Source organism: Gopherus flavomarginatus, chromosome 1 (assembly GCF_025201925.1).
Source record: "Gopherus flavomarginatus isolate rGopFla2 chromosome 1, rGopFla2.mat.asm, whole genome shotgun sequence".
Taxonomy (NCBI): Eukaryota; Metazoa; Chordata; order Testudines; family Testudinidae; genus Gopherus; species Gopherus flavomarginatus.
Window position 1 is genome coordinate 254,424,600 of NC_066617.1, and position 16,294 is coordinate 254,440,893.

At 40.2% G+C, this 16,294-nt stretch overlaps 1 protein-coding gene across 2 annotated transcripts in view; it reads right to left on the reverse strand.

Moving 5' to 3' along the window:
• TGFBRAP1 (transforming growth factor beta receptor associated protein 1) overlaps window positions 1-16,294 on the reverse strand; it is a 61,137-nt gene that overhangs the window by 13,132 nt on the left and 31,711 nt on the right. For both annotated transcript variants that reach the window (XM_050921783.1, XM_050921777.1), the window contains exon 5: window positions 9,776-9,858. In XM_050921783.1, coding sequence (XP_050777740.1) covers window positions 9,776-9,858 — 83 coding nt within the window. The remainder of the gene's footprint in view (window positions 1-9,775; window positions 9,859-16,294) is intronic.

Sequence of the window (16,294 nt, forward strand, 5' to 3'; positions counted from 1 at the left end):
AACATCTGTCTGACTTATATGGTTAAGGTTTCAATGCCTGGGAAAGCAGTCTGATTTGGACACAAAGTTTAAACAAAGCTAATATTCACAGAGCAGATCCAGAAAGTGTAGAAAAGTCTCTCAGAAGACTGCACTAAGTTTTGAGGACCCAACCGAAGTAAATTAGAGTTGCAACCGTTACTCATGGGATGACGGGACTTTTTCTGTTTTGGTTTCCACACTTGCAGACACTCTACTGGACAGAACAGAAATACTGTAAACCTTTAGAGATGGAAGCAGAATGCTCCGAGAGAACAGGGGCTGCTAAGTCTCATCATAAATTACCTTTCCCATCTTTTATCTTGAGAAGCAATGGAAGAAGTGTATTGATGTCTGAAGTACAGCAATCATACACAGTTTCTGAAAACCCCAGCCATAATCTCATCCCCACCTCGGCCCCTTTTACTCCAGGGGAATTATGCACCAAAAAAATTAAAGATTCTGCAAAATTCTGCATATTTTGTCAAAATAATACAATATAATCACACCAGTTTCAATTATTTTGGCTATTTATTTCAAAATACCTGTCAGCAACTATGCCTGTAACAATGCAGACAACAAAAAAGATTCAGGAAATATTTTTTTGACAAATAGATTCCTTACTAAGCATATTAACAAAGAACTCTGAGGAGTAATAATTCATTTAAACTAGGGCTGTTGATTAATCACAACTAACCCACACGATTAACTCAATTTAATTGTAATAAAAAAATTAATTGCAATTTTAATCACACTGTTAAATAGAATACCTATTGAAATTAGATATTTTTGGATGTCTGTATTATCAAATATATTGATTTCAATTGCAACAAAATACAAAGTGCACAGTGCTCACTATTTATTACAAATATTTGCACTGTAAAATGATAAAAGAAATAGTATTTTTCAGTTCACCTCATACAAGTACTGTAGTGCAATCTCTTTATTGTTGAAGTGCAACTTACAATTTTAGATTTTTTTTTTGTGGTTACAAAACTGCACTCAAACAAAACAATGTCAAACTTTAGAGCCTACAAGTCCACTCAGTCCTACTTCTTGTTCAGCCAATCGCTAAAATGAACACGTTTATTTACATTTATGAGAGAATGCTGCCCACTTATTTATAACGTCACCTGAAAGCGAGAACAGGTGTTTGCATGGCATTGTTGTAGCTGGCACTGCAAGATATTTACATGTCAGACATGCTAAACATTTATATGCCCCTTCATGTTTCAGCCACCATTCCAGAGGACATGCTTCCATGCTGATGACCCTCATTAAAAATTAATGCATTAATTAATTTTGTGATTGAACTCATTGGGGGAGAACTGTATGTCTCTGGCTCTGTCTACCCACATTCTGTCATATATTTCACGTTCTAGCAATTCCAGATGATGACCCAACACACATTTGCTTTAAGAACACTTTCACAGCAGATTTGACAAATGCAAAGAAGGTACTAATGTGAGATTTCTCAAAATAGCTAAAGCACTTGACCCAAGGTTTAAGAATCTGAAATGCTGTCCAAAATCTGAGAGAGACGCGGTGTGGAGCATGCTTTCAGAAGTCTTAAAAGAGCAACACTCAGATACAGAAACTACAGAACCTGAACCACCAAAAGAGAAAATCAACCTTCTGCTGGTTGCATTTGACTCAGATGATGAGTGAACATGCATCGGTCCACTCTGCTTTGGATTGTTATTGAGTCAAACCAGTCATCAGCATGGATGCATATCCTCTGGAATGGTGGTAAATTAAATTACTTGTATTAGGTGAATTAAACATTTTTTTTTTGCAGTGCAAATATTTGTAATAAAAAATATACAGTGAGCACTGTATCCTCGTATTCTGTGTAGTAACTGAAATTAATATATTTGAAAATGTAGAGAATAGCCAAAAATATTTAAATACTGTAAATGGTATTCTATTAAGAACAGCTTGACTAATCACAATTTTTTTAACAGTGCGATTAATCACAATTTACTTTTTTAATCTCGATTGCCCTAATAAAAATAGATAATATGCAGATCTAGCTTTTCCCGAAGGCCTACCATTTGCTAGATCTGCAAAGACCTTACTACTTTAGATTCCCTCTTCAGAGTCTCTGGGTACGTCTACACGACGGGATTATTCCGATTTTACATAAACCGGCTTTGTAAAACAGATTGTATAAAGTCGAGTGCACGCGGCCACACTAAGCACATTAATTCGGCGGTGTGCGTCCATGGTCCGAGGCTAGCGTCGATTTCCGGAGCGTTGCAGTGTGGGTAGCTATCTCATAGTTCCCGCAGTCTCCTCCGCCCCTTGGAATTCTGGGTTGAGATCCCAGTGCCTGATGGGGCAAAAATCATTGTCGCGGGTGGTTCTGGGTAAATGTTGTCACTCATTCCTTTCTCCAGGAAAACAACGGCAGACAATCATTTCGTACCCTTTTTCCCTGGATTGTCCTGGCAGATGCCATAGCACGGCAACCATGGAACCCGTTCAGCTTTTTTTTTTTTTTTTTTTAAACTGTCACCGTATGTGTACTGGATGCCGCTAACAGAGACGTTACTGCAGCGCTACACAGCAGCATTCATTTGCTTTTGCATGATAGCAGAGACGGTTATCAGTCGTTCTGTACCATCTGCTACCATTGTAAATTGGCAGTAAGATGATGGTTATCTGTTGTTCTGTACTGTCTGCTGCTATCATGGGTGCCCCGGCTGAGGTCGGCCGGGGGCGCAAAGACAAAACTGGGAATGACTCCCCGAGTCAATCCCTCCTTTATGGTTTCTAAAAATAGAGTCAGTCCTGCCTAGAATATGGGGCAAGTGTACTAGAGAACCAGTGTATCAGAGAGCACAGCTGCTCCGTGTCCGATCCCGCAGAAATGATGAGTTACACGCCATTCACGGGGGGTGACCCTGCAACAACCCCATCCGTTGCTTCCCTCCTCCCCCAACCTTCCTCAGCTACCGTGGCAGTGTCCCATTTGTGTCATGAAGTTATAAAGAATGCAGGAATAAGAAACACTGACTTGTTAGTGAGATAAAATGAGGGGGAGGCAGCCTCTCAGTGCTATGACAGTCCAGGCAGGACATTAAGCGGTGCGGAGGAGAGGAGCCCAGCATCCCGCTGCTATGATAGTCCAGGCAGTACAGAATCTTTTCTTTACACAGGAAAGAGAGGGGGCCGATGGAGCTCAGCCCCCAGTTGCTACGATGAGGACGGTTACCAGCCGTTCTGTACCATCTACTGGGAATGACCAGGAATCTGTCGTATTTTTACCCAGGTGCCCCCGGCCAGCCTCACTCTGAGGCCAGCCAGGAGCACTCACGGGCTGATGGTGACGATGGATAGCAGTCATATTGTACAGTCTGCCACTAGGGAGGGGAGAGGAGTGGATACTGCTCTTCACTGCTGCAGCATCGCGTCTACCACCAGCATTCAGTAGACATAGGGTGACATTGAAAAAAGTCAAGAAATGATTTCTTTCCCTTTTCTTTCACGTGGTGGGGGGAGGGAGTAAATTGACGAGCTATACCCTGACCCACGCTGGACAATGTGTTTGAACCTACAGGCACTGGAGCTCAGCCAAGAATGCAAATACTTTTCGGAGACTGCTGGGGACTGTGGGATAGCTGGAGTCCTCAGTACCCTCTCCCTCCCTCCATGAACGTCCATTTGATTCTTTGGCTTTCCGTTACGATTGTCACGCAGCACTGTGTAGCCTGGAGATTTTTTTTTCCCAAACGCTTTGGCATTTCGTCTTCTGTAACGGAGCTCTGATAGAACAGATCTGTCTCCCCATACAGCGATCAGATCCAGTATCTCCTGTATGGTCCATGCTGGAGCTCTTTTTGGATTTGGGACTGCATCGCCACCCGTGCTGATCAGAGCTCCACGCTAGGCAAACAGGAAATGAAATTCAAAAGTTCGCGGGGCTTTTCCTGTTTACCTGGCCACTGCATCTGAGTTCAGATTGCTGTCCAGAGCGGTCACAGTGGTGCACTGTGGGATACCGCCCGGAGGCCAATACCATCGATTTGTGCCATACTAACCCTAATCCGATATGGTAATACCAATTTTAGCGCTACTCCTCTCGGTGGGGAGGAGTACAGAAACCGATTTAAAGAGCCCTTTATATCGATATAAAGGGCCTCGTAGTGTGTACGGGCATGGTATTAAATCGGTTTAACGCTGCTAAAATCGGTTTAAACGCGTAGTGTAGACCAGGCCTCTCTCTCTCACTCACCCTAGCTCTCTAGACTGTTTCTGACAATCAATCTCATTCTCGCTCTGAGAGTCTAACTCGAGTGTTTGATTTCTAGCTTCCCAGCTTTGGCAAAATAAGGTTTGCAAGCAATGAGAGACTGGACATTGCATTCTTGAAGGGAACAGCTTGAACCTTTTACTGTCTTTCAAGTGCAGATGTCAGATCTATTGGGTAACTGTCTTGTTTGGTCTTCCCACAATCCCCTATTAAATTAGATCAGTACATTTACACTGGAAATTCTAAGAATTCTATAATTACACAGTGTTTTGACCTCACTAAGTCACTTACAATATTATGCATAGATTAATACACAGCAGCTCTAAAATCACCACAGTGGAATGCATAAAGCAAGCCGTTCAACCACCAGCGTCTATCCCCAGTCACTTGGAATCTGCTTCCGTAAAGAAGTACTTTGATGGCTTTCCATTTTTGTGACTGGCAAACAGATCCACTGCTGGGAAGCCATACTTCCATGAGATCAGTTTGAAGATGTCCAGATTCAGACATGATGGAGTTGTTGATGGTGGATCTGCCGAGTCAGTCTACCTTCTCGTTTAGTTCTCACTTTCTATGATTCTTATGGAACTAGTTTCTCCTCAGCCCATTCCATTACTTCCAACACTTCCAAGCATAAGATCCACCTTTGAGTTCTCCCTTGGTTGTTGAGGTTTGCTAGCATGCCGCTGCTCTCTGACTGGACCAGAACAGAACATGATTCATGAGGTGGCTCTGGAACCTTCACAGGACAAGCTTCACCACTCACTTCCACAAGGCTGACGCTCTCATTGCTATCAATGGAGCTCCATGTGCCTTGCACTGTTCTGGGACCCAGATGTGCTCTTCACCCCAATAGGCTGGTATCTTTTATGAGTACTTGAGGGACTACAGAGCAGACAGAAAGACCACTGACAGTGGACCCTCCCTAGGACTGTCCAACATCTGAAACTCCAGTAGCTGTACTGGAACCAGCATCCACTCTTGCATGTATAATGGTGTGCTGTTCCAAACCTTCAACAGAAATTTCTGGTAACTTGATGTGGAATTATGACCATTGCATAAGAAACCAGAAGGCCCCACTCCATCCCTATTTCATCCAATCACCCAATCTGGCATTCCTATTAAACACTAGATGGGGATGATTGAAATCATGCCTTTTGGATATAAAAGCAATACAGTCCTTCTTCTAAGGGAACCAGTTCTTAGGGGTATTGTTGAGAGAGACAAACCTTCTGAGGAGTGGGATATTCTGTCTCCTAGATTCAAATCAGGACAGATGCACAGTCTTTTGGTACCATAGCAAAATCCATACATTGCAATCACTTCTGCTTTGCTTTTGATCCATGATACATGGTTTTCCCATGACTTACCTGCCATCTTCCTTTTGGTACTTCTGTGATGTGGATGAACAAAAGGAGCTTTTCTCCCTGTTGTTGGGCTTGTAGTGCCTTTGAGGTACTGTATGGAGATGGGAGGGTCTGCTTTGGTTTGGATGCTCCTTTTGCCACTATCTTATCCCATTTTTTTTTTCCAGAGGGGAAAGCCTTTGAATTTGGATGAGCACAGGGTTTGTCTGGTGTGAGCAACAGCAGTCCACGACCAGATGTGGACCTAGCTGAGAATCATAATGTCCACTGAGGTGTCTGAAATGAAAGGTGTTGCTAGGGATATTTTCGTAAGGGCAGAACTGAAGTCAGGATGGACCTTGTCATCCGAAACTTGTAGGTCATCTAGTCAAGAGACCATACCTCTCATAAAACAGATAGTGGCTAGGAATTCTCAGAGCACCCAACTAAGACTCAAAGTCCTTACTAAAGGTGACCTCCATCTTCCAGGTGTCTCTTTGGGAGAGAAACCCCTTTCAATGTGACCATCATATCCCTTGCTATGATACCATCAGAGCATCTACTTTTGGTATTTCTTAATGGCATTTTTTGGCTCTTGTACCTTATAGTACTTAAGTGCACGCCTGCTCATATGCTTGCCCTTGTCAGGGCATTCCCATTCATCCCTGATTATGTCTTCAAAAGAAGACGGAAGCGAATTCCTGTCTCAGGATGGGATTTGGCAGGTATTTGAACTTAGTCTTCTCATCTACTGCCACATGGGGTTAGATCTGTATGGAAGATGTCATTTTCCTGTAGTATCAAATTTATCAGGGAATAACGTTTTCCTCCTCTTGCCCTGCTGAGATACCAAATCAGAAAGCTTCCCCTCCTCCTGAGTAGTGGAGATGGGGTCTGAGTAAGAATAGGAGACTTTTAGATATTTTATACTCATTCTCTTTTGTGCTTCCTGGAGGGAGGGGGCTCTTTCCCCCTCATTTTGCACTCCATGCCTGTGACCAAGGTGAGGTATCTCTGGAGCCCTTTTTATCAAGACACCTGATAAGAGGTTGAGCCCTTTAGATACATAGAATCATAGACTATTAGGCTTGGAAGAGACCTCAGGAGGTCATCTACTACAATCCCCTGCTCAAAGAAGGACCAAAACCAACTAAATCATCCCAGCCAGGGCTTTGTCAAGCCAGGTCTTAAAAACTGCTAAGGATGGAGATTCCACCACCTCCCTAGGTAACACATTCTACTGCTTCACCACTCTCCTAATGAAATAGTGTTTCCTAATATCCAACCTAGACCTCCCCCACTGCAACTTGAGACCATTGCTTCTTTTTCTGTCATCTGCCACCACTGAGAACAGCCGAGCTCCATCCTCTTTGGAATCCCCCTTCAGGTAGTTGAAGGCTGCTATCAAATCCCCCCTCATTCTTCTTTTCTGCAGACTAAATAACCCCAGTCCCCTCAGCCTGTCCTTGTAAGTCTTGTGCCCCCACGCCCTAAATCATTTTCGTTGCCCTCTGCTGGACTCTCTCCAATTTGTCCACATCCCTTCTGTAATGGGGGGACCAAAACTGGACAAAATACTCCAGGTGTGGCCTCACTGGTGCCAAATAGAGGGGAATAATCACGTCCCTCGATTTGCTGGCAACGCTCCTATTGATGCAGCCTAATATGCTGTTGGCCTTCTTGGCAACAAGGGCACAATGCTGACTCATATCCAGCTTCTCATCCATTGTAACCCCCAGGTCTTTTTCTGGGGAACTGCTGCTTAGCCAGTTGGTCCCCAGCCTATAGTGGTGCACGGGATTCTTCCTTCTTAAGTGCAGGACTCTGCACTTGTCCTTGTTGAACCTCATCAGATCTCTTTTGGCCTAATCCTCCAATTTGTCTAGGAAACACTATATCCTATCCCTACCCTCCAGTGTATCTACCTCTCCCCCCAGCGTAGTGTCATCTGCTAACTTCTTGAGGGTGCAATTCATCCCATCATCCAGATAATTAATAAAGATGTTGAACAAAACTGGCCCCAGGACTGACCCCTGGGGCACTCAGCTTGATACCAGCTGCCAACTAGACATCAAGCCGTTAATCTCTACCCGCTGAGCCTGACAATCTAGCCAGCTTTCTATTCACTTTATAGTCCATTCATCCAATCCATACTCTTTAACTTGCTGGTAAGAATACTGTTGGAGACTGTATCAAAAGCTCTGCTACAGTCAAGCTATATCACATCCACCACTTTCTCCATATCCCCTTATCTCATCGTAGAAGACAATCAGGTTGGTCAGGCATGATTTGCCCTTTGTGAATCCATGCCGACTGTTCCTGATCACCTTCCTCTCCTCCAAGTGCTTCAAAAATGGATTATTTGAGGACCTGCTACATGATTTTGCCAGGGACTGACCTGAGGCTGACCGATCTGTAGTTCCTCGGGTTCTCTTTCTTCCCTTTTTTAAATATGGACACTGTATTTGCCTTTTTCCAGTGTCCTCTCCTTCTGGGTGCTAGTCTCACTGTTTATGGGAGTCTCCTCGCAAGAAGCCTTCAATTAATCTTGGGGAGAAAAGAACTATTTAGCAGCCCTGCTTTCTTTCCTCACAAGGGGCTGACAACACTCTTCATATTGGGAGTGTTCTGCATCTCTTCTGGCCAGGGACTTACATATGAGTTGGCCTGATGGAGTCCTCCTTGTCCTTAGATTCTCTCCCTGAAGTGCTCAGCAACTCCTAGTTGAGCTTTTCTGCATAGCTGGGGAAAGGGTGTCCCAACATGCTGCTCTAAGTCTGAACTCCGAGCCCAGCACAGCAAAGATAGGGAGATTGAACAGTCAGGATAGAATTTGCACTCTGCAGAGCCTATAAATGCCACTTCACGTACAGAGCACTGCTCTGATTCAGGAGCTAAGTAAGCCATCTGTTTAGGCATTTATTTTCCTCAGGAGACTTCTCTTTTTCACTCTTTCTTTATCCTTCCCTGCTAAATGTTCACTATTCCCCACACATCACAAAACTCTATGAACATTTGTTGCACGTTGGGAAATTTCTTTCCCATTTATTTCCTTTTTTGTAATAGCATTTCTCACAAGTCTATTCTCCTTGGCATGGGTTCATTAGCCAAAGGACAACATTTAATTTTTTATTTTATTTTATTTTTACTACAGTTGTAGGGCAGTTAGCATTCTATACACAACTCACTGGTTGGTATTAAGGTTTTACAATTATTATTTCAGGAGTTTCTACACAGCTTTTGAATGATTTCTGGTGCGAAGCCAAAGAAGGGGTGGGGACAGCCAGGACTTCATTGCAACAGTGAATAGTCTCCAGGATTACAAAAAGAGGGGAACAGCCTATGCGTCACAGAAATGTAGGAGACACTGACAGCAGAAACAACAAAACAAAAATAGCCAACAGGCTGAGCAGCATCATTTTTAACCACACTTATAGAATGAGAACAGAGCAACAAGACTGTCAGCAGCCATTTTGTTTCAAAGTCACAGTAAAGTCAGGAAGATTTGTAGCGATTTTTAAAAATGGCAAGCAGATCTTGTGGAAGAGACCAAACACTGTTTAAGAAGGCAAATCTGAATATAAAGAAGAGCTTAATAGAAAAATTTGACAGTGCAGTTATGTATCGTCAGTATAACCTACAACTGATTTTACCTTAATGCAGAAATGTTACTGCTTCCTAATTACTCAATTGAAGAGCACTAACACATCTCCCCTTCCACTCCCTCCTGCCCAACAATTTAAGTATTTTAAGTGGACACTGTGCCATATTTTGCAGTTTTAATAGATTTAAGAAAGTAGAACAAACACTACATCAGACCCTGATCTTGGAAGCTGATCTGCATGGGCATGAAATTAGTGGGTCTCCACATGGGCACAGTGGAGATTAGATTACAGGATCAGGGCCCTAGCACTTAATGTCAATTATAGTTATGGTACAAAAATATGAAGTTAACACATTATGGGTTACCCTTCATCCAGTCATTAAGCTGTTCCAAAATTATTTTGGTCCTCTTCAACTATAGCCATTTCTACCACAGCAGTATTACACTTGCATCATAAAATATTCCTACGAAATGCCTTTAAATTCAAGCATGCAACCTTGTTTAAAGATGATTAACATGAGTGTTTTTCATTTTGTGAACACACAGAATTACCTGAAGAGTTCTTTTGCTTCTAGGAACTGAAGCTGTGCAAAGTGTATAAAACCTGCTTGCTGCAAGATTCGTTTGTACATTATCTGAAAGATGGGGAAAAAGGTTTGTTAGTGTAAATGACTCTTCAAAAACTATAATTACTGCAATAGTTAACTTCACACAGCATTCAATGCACGATATAGAACTGTGCTTCTGAATTATTGCACATGATACAAAACCCTCAGCTTATGCATTTTAAATCAGGTTTACTCAATAACAAAGATAATTTTGAAAATACTTCCTACATGAAATTTCTGAATATTTTAGTCAAGACTCCTGAACACAAATCCAGATTGACAAATTTAACTGCTCACTACACCATTTGGCATCAGACTCTTAAGATATCATATACCCTGACTTGTCCTGAAAATTTAAAATAGGTCTGTCTAGCGATTAAAAAAATTAATTGTGATTAATCATGGTGTTAAACAATATAGCATTTAAATATTTTCTACAGTTTCAAATATATTTATTTCAATTACAACACAGAATACAAAGTGTAGTGTTCACTTTATTTTTTATTACAAATATTTGCACTGTAAAAATAAATAAGTAGTATTTTTCAATTTACAGTACTTGTATTAGGTGGTGCAATCTCTATTATAAAAGTTGAACTTATAAACGTAGAATTATGAACAAAAATAACTGTGTTAAAAAACAAATCAATGTAAAACTTTAGCGCCTACAAGTCCACTCAGTCCTACTTCAACCTATTGCTCAGATAAACAAGTTTGGTTACAATTTGCAGGAGATAATACTGCCTGCTTCTTGTTTACAATGTCATCAGAAAGTGAGAACAGGTGTTAATATTACTGTAGCCAGCACTGCAGGATATTTATGTGCCACACGCGCTAAAGATTCATGTCCCTTCATGCTTCAACCACCATTTCAAAGGACATGCATCCATAGTGGTGACTGGTTCTGCTCGATAATGATCCAAAGCAGAGTGGATCAACCCATGTTCACTTTAATCATCTGAGTCAAATGTCACCAGCAGGTTGATTTTCCGTTTGATGGTTTGAGTCCTGTAGTTTCCGCATCTGAGTGTTGCTCTTTTAAGACTTCTGAAAGCATGTGCCACACCTCGTCCCTCTCAGATTTTGGACGGCACTTCAGATTCTTAAACCTTGCGTTGAGTGCTATATCTATTTTTAGAAATCTCACATTGGTACCTTCTATGCTTTGTTAAATCTGATGTGAAAGCATTCTTAAAACCAACATGTGCTGGGTCATCATCTGAAAATGGAACAATATGAAATATACGGCAGAACGCGGGTAAACAGAACAGGAGACATGCAAATCTCCCCCAAGGAGTTCAGTCACAAAATCAATGCATTTTTTTTTTTTTTTAACAAGCATCATTAGCATGGAAGCATGTCCTCTGAAATGGTGGTCAAACCATGAAGAGGTATATGAATGTTTAGCATATCTGGCACTTTAATAGCTTGCAGTGCTGGCTACAGAAGTGCCATGTGAACACCTGTTCTCACTTTCAGGTGACATTGCAACTAAGAAGCAGGCAGCATTATCTCCCATAAATGTAAACAAACTAGTTTGTTTTAGGATTGGCTGAACAAGAAGTAGGACTGAGTTGACTTGCAGGCTCTAAAATTTGACACTTTTGTTTTTGAGTGCAGCTAAGTAAACAATAAAAAACCTACATTTGTATATTACACTTTCACGAAATTGCACACTTGTATGAGGTGAATTGAAAAATATTTCTTTTATCATTTTTACAGTGAAAATTTGTAATAAAAAATACAAAGTGAGCACTGTACACTTTGTATTCTGTGTTGTAATAGAAATCAATATACTTGAAAATGTAGAAAAACATCCAAAAATATTTAATAAATTTCAATTAGTATTCTATTGTTTAACAGTGAGGTTAATTGTGATTAATTTCTTTTGAGTTAATAGCCGTTAACTCATGCGATTAATCAACAGCCCTACTTAAAAGGGGGAAGAAAAAAAAAAGGAAGAGTGCATGCAGACAGGTAGGAAGAGTCAGACCTTATAACTAGAAGGTGTTAAAAAACTAAGGGTCTTCTAGTGTTTCTATTTTAACTTTCCTTCTGAAGTTTTATTTTCAAGATTTTTACATATTTGGCATACACTTTCAAACAGAGAAAAAGCATTTATTTAAATTAACCCATCCCCACCTATAAAAGCAGAGGTGAAACTGACCAGTATATTTTAAGGTAAATGTTGAGTTAGTGGTCACTAGATAAATGTATATGCAATGTTTTAGGTACCCCTGTATTAACAGAAGTATCTGTATTACTGACAATACAGAGACAAATATACTTCTCAAATTGCAGTCTGCAGCACACCTGCTGGTGGTCACATGATGCTGGTTCCTCTTGTTTCCAGGAGCATCTACAATTATGATAATCTGCCAGCTTCATTGATATAAATTGATTTTTTACACACAAAGCTCTAAACAGTGTTATGAAAGCTGTCAACACACACAGTGCTAACAGCTCCAATTTTCAACTGAAGTAGCTAGGAAAATTGTGGTATTCCTCAACAATCTATTGCATGCAGAAAGATACTGCACAAGAATCGGAGGCCTACGGCAGGGTGGATTGATTTACAAAGTGATTTTAAGTAACCGACTTTAATCATGATCTAAATCAGCAAACAAGAAACTTTGATTTACATTGATATAAATTGTATTTTGTATATGCAACTTCTCAGTTATTTTCCTAAAGCAAGATTCATTCTCACTGGTTGATATAACTATTAAAAGTTGATTTACAACCAAATTCGGTATTTTTTGCTAACTGAGAGGGTATACTATCCCTATACATTTAAACAGTTATATCCTTAACACACATATATTCAAAGTCTTAATTTTTATATTTTTTATGATAGACAATGGTGGATGATGCATTTCTTATTTACTAGGTAAAAATTTTTTTTTTTACTCTCAATTTGTGTCAAGCGATATTTGAACAGAAACTGGAATTCAGTTAAAATATATTAAAAACATTTTAAAATTAGGTGTACTAGATACATAAAGTATCAAATTTCAATTTAACACTGGTTTATTAAGCAAAGGCTGTAAATAGTGAATTGATAGCTTGTTTCTGGTCACCGTGGGCATGATTTTTCAAAGGTATTCAAGTGCCTAAAGATGCAGACCAGAGCCTAATGGGATTCTCAAAGGTGCCCAAGCAAGGCAAGGTACCCAACTGCCATTGAAATCAATGGTAGTTAAACATCTATCCTGCTAAGGGGGTTTGAAAATCCCACTGGAGACCTGCCTGCATCTGTAGATGCTTAAACCCTTTGAAAATCTGGCCCCATGTCCTCTGAGAACTAGCAGATCCATTTTCTCCCCAACCTGTTTTTTATTCTTAGATTGGGAGTTGAAAAAGCAAGAAAACTTGTTTTCTTCTTCCAATCTGTGTCTCAACTTCAAGCTAACTAGTTCAAAATTTTTTTTTCTCTATACACTTGCTAGAAAAAGTTAAAGCAAAAGTTATGTATATACTCATTCATAAGACAATTTTTTTTTAGTAAAAAAGGGAAGCACCAGAGGAGGTTGGCTTATGAACAGGTATAGAGAGGGAGAGGTGGGACACAGCCCCTCTCCCAAACAGAGTTAGCAACGAGAGGCAGCACAGCCAAAAGGGAAGAGGAGGGGCCAGAGTATCTTCGCTTCTGGCCACGCTGCTCTCCCCCAGCCTCCAAAGCAGTTGCAGCACTGGGGCTGGCAGGCTGTGGCCACGACGCCTGGTCTGGAGCCACTGGAGCTGCTCCAGCCAGGTCAGAGACATCCTCCCTATGCCCTCCCCAGATAAGGTGGGAAGGGAAGAGTGCGGGGGTCCCGGACTGGGGTCATGTGAAGGGTGGTCACAGGGATTATTTCCCTGACTCCCAGCTTCTCCCTCACAAAAAATTTCCCCACCAGTTGCTGTCCCAGCCCATCAGGGTAAGTACCTGGGCTGGGACACTTTCTTTATTTAGGTTTACCTCTGTGCCTGCAGATGCTTAAAGTAAACAAACCATCTCAGCCCGCCAGCAGCTTATCCTAATGACCTGGGAGCCAAAGTTTGCTGACCCCTAAATTATAGGGCAGGCTTATGAATGGGTTATAAAAACTTTTTCCATTTTTACTTATCCATCTTGGGGGGAGGGTCCGCTTATACATTAACCGGCTTATGATCGCGTATATACAGTAATTTAGGTCAAAAGCTTTTCTGCACAACAGAAAGTTCCTATACCTGCAAAAAGACAGCATTTACTCCATTGCCAAGACAGTAAATATATACTTAATGGAATACAAGACATTGTGACATATATAAAGCTTGAGTCGACCTAAGAACTTAAAGAAATTTCCCCCCCAGATTCTGTATAACTAAAAAAGCAGCAGCCTTTAATTCATTAAAATTTGAAGGCTCATTTATGCAGCATATTTTTATTTAAATTATTTTAAATAGCTTATAGTAAATTTAGGCCTTAACACAGGCTAACAATTTCAAGTTCAATTTTAAACATGTTTATTATAAAGAAAAATGTATTTAATTTATATTAGAAAACTTTTAAGAACAATTTTTATCTACTTTGGTTATAATGGAATATTTGACTGACTTGCCAAGGCTCATGCACTCAGTGAACCCAGTAAAGGGGAGAGTTTATTCATTCTGGAAGACCATTTAGAACACAAAGGTTTGTAAATTAACAGTGACTAACAAAGGCAAGAAGACTCAGTTTCAGAAGTCATTTTTCCACCATGCCATTGAGCCTCTCCATAGCGCTGTATTTCAGGTATCCCTAGAACTGAGGGCATGTATGAACCAGAATATAAATCTTGGAATACCAAGGCACAATGAAGATTATCAACTGACTAGTGATACCAGTGAAGATCAACACCAACAAAAAGTGTACTCATGTCACTCAAAAAACCCATCGTAATATAAATGTTAATTTCACAGCAATTTTATTTATTTAGCTAGCTATTTTAACACTATTGGCTCTACATTTATTTCTGGAAAAATACAAAAAGCAAGCAGCTGCTCTCTCTCTATCATCAAGCCTTTTTCCAGCTGCTGAAAACTGCATATTATAGTACCTGTTATTTTTTTTAAAGAGGCATCAAAATACAACCTGCTACAGAATAAGTTACCCCACATGCTTCTTTTCTCCTACCTTCTTTGTTTTGTGGATGTATTTTGTAAGGACCTTATAAGAATATTCCACATTACTTTTCCTTATGTGAACCTAAAGGAACAGACACTCTTGCTCTTTGCAACTACAACAGACAAGGACAAATTTACTAAGACTAAATAAAAATGAGGTGAAAAACTGGATATTTAAAATAGACTGCTATACTTTAAATAGGTCAAACAAAATAGCCAGAGGACAGCACAGAATAGTAAGAGAACAGGCTGCTGTACTTGCAATTGTTTGAATAACAATTCACCTGTCCTACGGAATCAAAATACTGTAACCATTACAGAGAAGAATGTGTTTCCCAACCTTTGCTAAGTCTGTATATTTTCAAAGAAGTTACTAACTTCCAGGAAAATGACCATTTAAGCTACATTTCATATTTATATGTCTACAGGTGATTTTAATATTTGGTAAAATTATATTGTACAAAGAATAAAGAATTATTCAGGCAAAGGAATGTGCACCGGAAACATTCCTAAAACAAAGCTTACATTTGAGTGGTCCAGCAAAACATGTTCATAGTCATGTATAAAGTGCAATGCATTTGATTTTTTTTTTGAAACTGGGTGACACATTTATGTCAGGGGACAGAGCCTGTTCTCAGCAATGGTAGAAACAGTCACTTTTTGTCCCAAGACTTGTTTAGACATGGTCTTTGGGCAATATGGCTATCATCATTGATAAATCAACACAGAAAAAAGAATGACCACAAAGAAGAAATGCATTTTAAACAGAGGGTACCAGCTCCTAGTGTGTAGGAACAAGTGGCCTTGTCTGCCTCTTCTCTGTCCAACCACAATGGCAAGTAGGAGATGCTACTAACAGATTCCCTTGATGTCTGCCATCATAAAATGACCAACATTAAATTAGCCTCTTTCTTAAGATAGCAAGGTGGAAATGGACAGCAAGGCTAAAACAAGAAGTTGGAAAAAACACTTTTGAAAGAAAAAAGAATTTGCAGTTTGTATGCTTAAAGTTCAAAGAATGGAAAGGAAGATCAAAATGCTGGAAAAAAAAAAATCAAACATGCCAAGAAAGCGAGTGCTGGGTATTCTAGAGGGAGAAGAGAAAATATACTTGGTGCAAAATTTGGTAATATTGCTAGTAAAAAGTTTTATAAAGGGATGAGGAAAATACTCCTTTTAAACTGAATTTTCCTACGAATTTCTTTCCCAGCAGGGCCTCTTGTGCAAAACTAAACAGGTACTTTGACTGTGGCAATGACAGATAATCAAAGAGTGGAAAGGTTGCTGCTGCTTCCAAACGTCAGCTCTTTGATAAAATTTTCAAAAGGCTACACTG